This window comes from Lupinus angustifolius, chromosome LG12 (assembly GCF_001865875.1).
Source record: "Lupinus angustifolius cultivar Tanjil chromosome LG12, LupAngTanjil_v1.0, whole genome shotgun sequence".
Taxonomy (NCBI): domain Eukaryota; kingdom Viridiplantae; phylum Streptophyta; class Magnoliopsida; order Fabales; family Fabaceae; genus Lupinus; species Lupinus angustifolius.
This window is the reverse complement of record NC_032020.1, coordinates 12,233,317-12,242,276: the sequence shown is the minus strand read 5'-3', so window position 1 is coordinate 12,242,276 and position 8,960 is coordinate 12,233,317. Positions and strand designations below refer to the sequence as shown.

The window sequence follows — 8,960 nt, the reverse complement described above, 5'->3', positions numbered from 1 at the left end:
ATAAAATTAACCAAAGCACCAACTTGAATGATTAAAATTCAAATTTAGAATAAAAGAAGAAATACATAATCAACTTTCAAATGAAATTGTTAGGAGCATGAGCCATCCATCCAAGGATTGGATGCTTTAAGTTCCAAATGAGATTACAAAATGAATTTTTGCATCTCATTTGCCTTCTTCTTTCTCATATTGAATTATAAACTAAAAACTATAAAACTTACTTACAAAAGCTTTTATGAACCAAGTTTTCAAACTAAGAAATAATAAGACAAAAAAAGTCTTTTTTGGGGAAGAAGTAGTCTTTTTTAGGGAAGAAAAAGTCTTTTTTTTAGGGAAGAAGAAGTCCTTTTGAATGAAGGAAATGTCTTCCTATTTATAGAGCTTTCCCTGTCATTACTGAGCTGCTTCTTTGCACCGCTCAGCAGCTGACCAAACCCTTCAACATAGGTTTGGTCACTTGGTCAAGTAGCTTGGTCACCTTCTTAAGCTTGACTCACCATGGCTAGTTTTGAGCTATGGTGAGCTACTCCTGAAAAGCCTATGGTGGGCTACTCGAAGTGAGGTCATGCATGACTTCATGGTTTCTTGATGGCTAAGTTAATTCTCAGTGCCACCGCTGAGCACACATGTGGCACCGCTAAGCTACCTGCTTGAACAGCTTTGACCGTGCTGACTGAGACATGGCTTAGTGCTTGCTGACCTGGTCAGGTGTCTGGTTCACTGCTAAGCACACATGTGGCACCGCTAAGCTGTCTGCTTGAGCAGCTTGGGCGTGTGTCAGGCTTGTTTCTAACCGTGCCAAACTTGTGTTCTGACCGTATCAGATTTTGTCTGGTGCTAGGTTGAGCGGTCAAGCAGGTCCGCTAAGCTGTCTGCTTGAGCAACTTGGTCTGTGTCAGGTTGGTTTGACTAAGCCAGTTTGGGTCTGACCGTGCCAGGCTGGTGTCCAAGTCAGCTCAACGTAGTTTGGTCCACGCTAAGCTGCCTACTTGAGCACCTTGAGTTTGACTTCTTTTTCTTTCTAAATCCTACAAAGCACATTAAAGAGAAATACAAACATAAATATTCAAGATTATGATATTTTATCCAACAAATATTGTTTTTAAGTTGGTTTTTCTTAATTATGCTTAAGATAAGTGTATGAAATTTAGGTATGTTTAGCACTTATCAGTGATCTTTATCCAAACTCCCTCACTCTTCATCGAGAGTACATCTGCGGTCCCACTCCATGTACCACGCGCTTATTATTGGTGAGAAAAATATTTAATAATTAAATTTTAACTTAAATATTTTTTTCTGACCAATCACATGCCCATGAGACATGAAGTGGCACAAAGTGTGGGACAACATATATGTACCCCTCTTCATCCCCACTTTCTCTTCATATGTGAGAATATAAAAATTTGGTAGACCCCACTTAATTTTTAACTCTATTCTCAACTAAATGAGAGAAAGAAAACCCTTATATTCAATTTTTCTTCTCCAATAATCTTTCTCCTCCATTTCCCCTCTACCAAAAGAAGGGTAAGAGTGTATATGCCTTCAGTATCAGTAGTGTACCTATCAAAGTGAAAAGTGTATGCAAATTAGGTTCATATAGATATTTTGCAAAAAAATCAAGCATTTATTGAGTTGAACAAGAGAGTATATTTTCTCAACCATAAAAATATATTATTTTATATGTTATTTATTGTAATTATTTCAAAAATATATTTAAGTTAAAAAATAATTAAATATTTTTATGATTAATACCAAATAATGGTACATAGAGTAATATACTTTTTAGAACAAAAGATATATTATTGTTAAATACATAAATTGAACGATAACATTTTACTATCATAAATCATATTCATTCATAAAAATAATATCTAAACTTTTCTTAATCATTTTAGCAATAGTTTTTCTTAGTATTCCCATTCTCCTAGAAATTGAATAGTCTCTCTTGATTTATTAATTTTTATGGATCTCTCATCCATATATGTCAAGTTAATTTGGGCAATTCTATATTTTTTATAAAATGATTTCTAATCCTATATTGTTTTGTATATCCATTCATTATATAGATACAAAAAGCTATTAATGACCAAAATAACCTAGCATTGTATTATTAGAAACAAGCCTATGCTTTTAGAAATTCGATAAATGAAATTAATATATTCTATGATTTTTTGTGGTACATAATATATTTTATGATTTAAAATATTAAACAACAACCCAATGGAAAATAACACTAATGTTTACTATCTTGTCTAAATGTCCTTATGTATTATTGAAAAATCCTTTGCATCTAAATCTAAAGTTTATTAAAATCAAACTCATAAATATACAATGTACATAGCAACGAGTTTAAAAAAAAACAATACAATTTTATGTACAGTGGAATCCCGAATTCTGTTTAAGCGCCTAAATGGAGATTATCTCCAATAATGTTTTTACAAACTCAAAATTTCATAGTTAATTGGCCTAAGCCCTTTACAATTGGTCAAATAAATATTGTTATGCTTTAAATCTATGCATATTAACCCCACACGTATATACGGGTGGAAGAGATAGACTAAATTTTGGAATAAGTAGAAAAAATATATTATACATCTTAGTCATTTATTATAGGAAAATTCAATAGTTTGAATTTTTAGATAAATCTAAACCACTATATTATTCTATAATAGATAACTAAAATGTGAAATATGTTTTTTCCGCTTACTCTTTTAATATTTGGATAGTCTCCCATATAAATATAAATATGAAGTTTAAGATTGTGTATTTATTATTATTAATATTTTAAGGTATAATAATATGAATATTATGTACTAGTGGAGGTAAATATTGTGAGAGTATATAGTGAAACATTAATTTGGTTATGGAAAGATAGAATTAATTAAGTTAGTTTTTTAAATAAAATAATTATCAAATAATTCTAAAGTCTAAAATGACACCATTTGATCTTTTCATAAACTTATTTGTTGGTCATGGTAATTTTTCTATACTATAATTTACTCCATGGAATGATAGTTTTAACTTCATCTACCTATTTGGTTCTCCTTTTTTAGGGACTATATATTTGGTAATAAATATGACATTTTGATCATATTTATAATATCATTAAATCATAAGTTCGATGTGAATATAACAACTGACAAAAGAATTGTGTGGTATATAATAATTTGATCTAACTTAAGTAGAATTGTATTGGTTAGGTGGATAATTTAAGTGGTAGAGGAAAAAATATTTTTAATAGGACTCTAGCTTTCTTTCATAAAAATATTTTTAATTATAATAGTCTCACATTAAATGATTTGATATTGATATAAAAACCATTATGGAATGCTTTAGCATTATTTATTGACTACGACCTTTACTACGATCAATCATTTTTTTTTATATTTTTTTTGTGTAATTTACTAATTAATGATACTCTCTCACTCTATAAGAAATAAACTAATTTCTTTTGTAATTATCTATACTAGTGTGCGACAGATATTTTGTGATCGTCGAGTGTCTGTTGACCACGTTCTTATTTTAAAGTATTAAGTAATTAACTTTTATACATTTCATTTTGAAGAATTAAATTGTCTTTTTATATTGTATTTAATTTATATTATAATTTTTGTCTTTATTAAAAAATGCAACTTATAATTAATGTGATTGAGGTGGTTATATGATTTTTTTAAATTAAAAATTGAAGGACAAAGTACGAATATATAAATTATATCATGGTAGTAATTACACCATATTTTGATTTTATATATATATAAAACCATATCATAACAAAATATAAAAAATGATACACGTCATAGAAAATGTAAAAATTAACATACAAATCCTCCTATCATCATAAAAAATGTCATATAATAACTTTATATGAAATATATCATTAATAACACAAAATAATAAAAGTAAATCAGTATTTAAATATAAATATAGTCAGTAATCCTAATATTTATTAAAATAAAATAATATATTTCCCACCCATTAAAAGGTTCTTACATACATATTCAATGTATGAAGCCATTATATTTTGGTAGATATGTTTTGTAGATAAACTTGAAATGACTTTAACAACGATATTTTGGTGCATATGACTAATCCAGCTGGACAAGGATATTCCTGTCATTTTTTAATTAGGGTTTCCATCTTTTTACCCAAAAGGGCGCTTCTCCAAGATTTAGAAAATGAAACGTTAACATCACCAATCACCTCACCCAAAACATAAACAACAGACCAATAACAAAAAATAAAACCAAAATTATAAAAAAACGAACACAACAGTTATCCACCACGTGTACAACTCCACCAATGAGTAAGAGAGAAGTAGATGAGAGCGTGACCCGCGGGTGAGATATAGAAGATTAGGAAAAGAGAGCGTGTTGGTGCTATTTGAATCACCGTTTGAGAATGAACAAAACCCTCTCTCCCTGAAAACCCAAACCCTTGGCGGCTACGAGAACCTTTTGATTTTCTCTCTCCTCCCTATTTATCACTTTCTCGCTCCTATTAGGGTTTCGATTTGGGGCTAAAACCCTCTCGATTTACGGTTTTCGGATTTGGATTTTGGGCTCGCTCGTCTGTTTCTCTTATCTAGAAGAATAAGATCTTGTGATTGATTTGAACATGAGTACTATTGCTAGTGCAGCTGATCGTATCCTTATTCGTTGTTTGATTTGAGTTTGCATATGGTGTGAAATTTATGTGCTTTGCTCTTTGTTTATTGATCTGTTTTCGTAAACTTATTGTTAGATGGAAATGATGTTGTTTTGTTTGGATCTTTGGTTTAGGGTTTACTTGAATGTTTTGAGTTTGATTTAGGGATTTATGATATATGCGTCAGGATTTTTTTGTTTTTTGCTTACGAATGAGTTTTGATTGGGATTCACTTTCTGATTTTAAATAATATGCGAATTGCTTATTTAGATTTTGGGCATTTGGGGTTTACAGACTTTTGTTTGAAAGTTGAGGGTTTTATGCTTGCTTGAGGTTATGGGTTTGGGAAGATTTTCTGGATTTTTGTATAAGGGTTTATACTTGCGCTGAAAATTTTGATTTTGCCAGAGTTTTGTATTCCTTCACTCTTGTTTAACACAGAAACAACTGATTTGCTCCAAAACTTGACATTAGACAATAAGCCCAAGTCTCTGGAAATTCCTGAGCCAACCAAGAAGGTATTTTTGTGTGTTTAATATCTGTAATTAGAATTCCTGCTTGAAAGTGTTAATGGTGTGAGTATATCACTTCATATATGAAATGTTTTATAAGTTACAGCTGAAAACATATTGAAATATATTTATACTTGGGTTATGTGTTTATTCTCAGTAAATTGTGTGGTTTTAAGTTATTTTTCCAACTTTGTGCAGATCTCTGGCAATCAACATGGAACAGTTGATTCAGGAAATGCTCTGAATGGCCAGATCCCACCTTATGATCGGTCTTTAACACCTCTGTTACAAGATTTTATGGATCCCGCCATGTATTACTTTCCAAGTGGATACCCGTCTCCTGCCTATTATTATAGTGGTAAGTTAACAGATTAATGCCTCACCGAATGACTTTGTCTGTCTCTTATAATTACTTGCTTGATTACTGTATGTTGGATAATGTAGAAATATAATAATTTCATTAGAAATATTTTAATTTTATGTATGCTGAATTTTGTGTAATTTTAGGTTATGATGGGACTGGTAATGAGTGGGAAGATTATTCTAGATTTATGAACCCTGAAGGAGTTGATATGACTTCTGTAAGTGCCTTCTCTTAATTTATTACAATATTTATTGTGCTCTTTGACCTGATGGCTAATGGATTATTTGCATTACATTTGACAGGGACTTTATGGGGATAATGGGTCTATGCTGTATCACCATGGATATGGATATGCACCCTATGCACCCTATTCTCCAGCTGGGTCTCCCATTCCCACCATGGGAAACGATGGACAACTGTATGGGCCACAACACTATCAGTATCCTCAATATTTCCAGCCATTGACCCCAACTAGTGGTGGGTCTTTTGCACCAACTGCAACGGTTCCTCCTCAGAGGGAGATTGCCACTTCTGTAGCCGCTGCTGATAAAAAATCTCTGCCTGTGGAAACAGCTAATGGAAATTCTAACGGTGTTGCAAATGGCGGAAACACAAAAGGTAACATCGGTGCTACTCCTGTTAAATAAGCCTGTCAAAATTATTTTAGTTCCAATGGTTCATATGAAAGTGATGCTATGTCAGGTCGCGGTCCTACTTCAGGTTATCAGGACCCTAGATTTGTTTTTGATGGTGCACGCTCACCTGTCCATTGGGTAGATGCCCCACTATTTTCCGATGCGCAGCAAAAACCTGCAAGTAGCTCATCAATCACCTCCTCAGTACCAGGTGGCAATAACAGTACTGCATCAAGGAACCAGACCTTCCGCCCTAATTCTCAATTTATGGTACGCTTTTTCAATGGTTTTTAATTTCTGTTGTGACGGTTTGCAAATACAATGTCTGGTTTAGTAGCAGAACTTATTTTAATTTGTATGGCTGTGTTCTAGGACAACTTTTTGTTACATAATTTGAACTCTTTGCATTGTTATGTCCTCTCTAATTACAGGGCTTGCAACACCCAAGACCAATTCCTGCCCTGGGAGCAAACCCTGGCTTCATAAACAGGATGTATCCTAATAAGTTATATGGTCAGTATGGAAACACAATTAGATCGGGCATTGGTTATGGAGCACAGGGATATGATTCTCGCACAAATGGACGGGCTTGGTTAGCTGTTGACAATAAATACAAAACTAGAGGACGAAGTGGTGGTTACTTTGGGTATGGCAATGATAACATGGATGGTTTGAATGAACTGAACAGAGGACCTAGAGCCAAGGGCAATAAGAACCTAAAGGGTTTTACTCCAACAATTCTTGCAGTCAAAGGGCAGAATTTGCCTGCAACTCTAAGCATTGGTGAGGATAAAGATAAGACTATTTCCGCTCCAGACCTTGATCAATATAACAAAGCTGAGTTTCCTGAAGAATACGCTGATGCCAAATTTTTTATCATCAAGTCTTACAGCGAGGATGACATCCATAAAAGCATCAAGTATAATGTGTGGGCTAGTACACAAAATGGTAACAAGAAACTGGATGCCGCATATCAGGATGCCCAGCAGAAACCAGGTGGCTGCCCTGTGTTCCTTTTTTTCTCGGTATGCAAGCATCCTTGGGCCTATGTTTATTGGTACATTTTTGTTTATTTGGTAATTTTATATGATTTGTGTAATGCCTATGCAGGTTAATACTAGTGGGCAATTTGTTGGTGTCGCTGAGATGATTGGTTCTGTTGATTTTAACAAGAGTCTTGAGTACTGGCAGCAAGACAAGTGGAACGGTTGTTTTCCTCTTAAGTGGCACATTGTTAAGGATGTTCCTAACAATCTGTTGAGGCACATCTCATTGGAAAACAATGAGAATAAACCGGTCACTAACAGTAGGGATACCCAAGAGGTAGTTCTGTTCTGCTGATGCTGTTGTTAGTTATTCATAGTAATGCTTTTCATCTGACCAACTGAGTGTATGTTTGCAGGTACTGTTGGAGCCTGGTCTGAAACTGATCAAAATTTTTAAAGAGTATACCAGCAAGACATGCATCTTAGATGATTTTGGGTTCTACGAGTCTCGTCAGAAGACAATTTTGGAGAAGAAAGTGAAGCAACAAAACCCAAAGCAGGCAAGGCATCTTTTTGAGTAATTTATTCTTGTTTTGCTATATTTTAGAGTTATATGGGATATTTTGATTGTATGTGCTTATGATAATTTTGTTATTTTGTTGCTCCCATTGCAGGTATGGGAGGGCAAGTCCACTGATGAGAAGACAGAGATAAATGGTGAACTTAAAGCTCAAAATCTGGGAGTTGCATCAGAATTGCTCAAGGACTTGATTCCAGCTAAAAAGGATACTGACGACCACAAACTTTCTGAGAATGGATCTGTTGCTAAAGCTATAGATGCCCCAAAGGGTGCTAAACCAGTTGTATCTGAGACTAAGATTGCAGCAAATGGTACTGCTAATGGTTACTAAGCTCTGTTCAGTGATGGCGGTGCGAATCTTGTATCAGTGGATTATATATTGCTCCTTAGAGAATGAAATACCTTAGCTAATGGTTCCGCCTCATTGAATCTATCTGGCCTTCTCTTTTGTCTGAAGATGATAGGTGGACTGGTGATGATAAAGATCTGTATATTTGAGATTGGCTGGGAGGAGGTAGTTCATAGAATGTTAGTACCAACACCCTTTTCGTTGGGTTTTGTTTTACAGTGGGTAGCTCCAAATAGGTTTTCTTTACTGCCTAGGGTTTTGCGTTTTTTAGTTTTTCTGCTTAAAGATCTGCTTACATATTGTTTTTTCGTTTTGGACTTCATCCTTTCATTTTCCTTTATTTTCTTTTTTATTTCCTTTACTTTGGTGGTCATTTCCTATCTTGTAAATCTTGATCTTCTACTTGGTTGTTACTTCCAACAGAGGTAGAAGCAAGATGGGGGAAATAGTGAAAATATACTGGCTTTTTATGTTTTTGGTCTCCTTAGTTTTTATTTATTGTATGATGATTGATTGAGCATATTGGAGAATGGATGTTTGGACAATCTATTATGTAATAGGGTGTTTTTTGTCTATGAAGGCTACCTTTATGTTTACTTCATGTGCTCTTGTCCTTATATTTTGTTGTGATAATTTTTGAAGTTTTCTTACCTGCAATATTGAAGGATGCATAATTTTTTATATTTTGTTGTGAACAGATCTTCGTGGCTTTAAATCAATTAACTAGTTTCCAACATCTATATCTCTTAATTGTTTTTCTGCTAACTCAATATTTGTAATGTTGAAGTTTAAATAGATGGAACAGACTAGATTTATTATGAAATTATCTCCAGCCATTCATATTTGCACATCAACAATTTCTGTGATTCTCAGTCGTGCCCTTTTGCAAT

General features: G+C 33.5%; 1 protein-coding gene across 1 annotated transcript; it reads left to right on the top strand.

The window, feature by feature from the left end:
• On the top strand, positions 4,396-8,666 carry LOC109362404 (YTH domain-containing family protein 1-like). Its single transcript, XM_019608171.1, has 10 exons — positions 4,396-4,642; positions 5,086-5,162; positions 5,355-5,514; positions 5,664-5,737; positions 5,823-6,138; positions 6,223-6,425; positions 6,587-7,180; positions 7,266-7,478; positions 7,558-7,701; positions 7,816-8,666. Exons 1-10 carry the CDS (start codon positions 4,615-4,617, stop codon positions 8,050-8,052), a joined length of 2,046 nt encoding a protein of 681 aa, XP_019463716.1. The 5' UTR covers positions 4,396-4,614; the 3' UTR covers positions 8,053-8,666.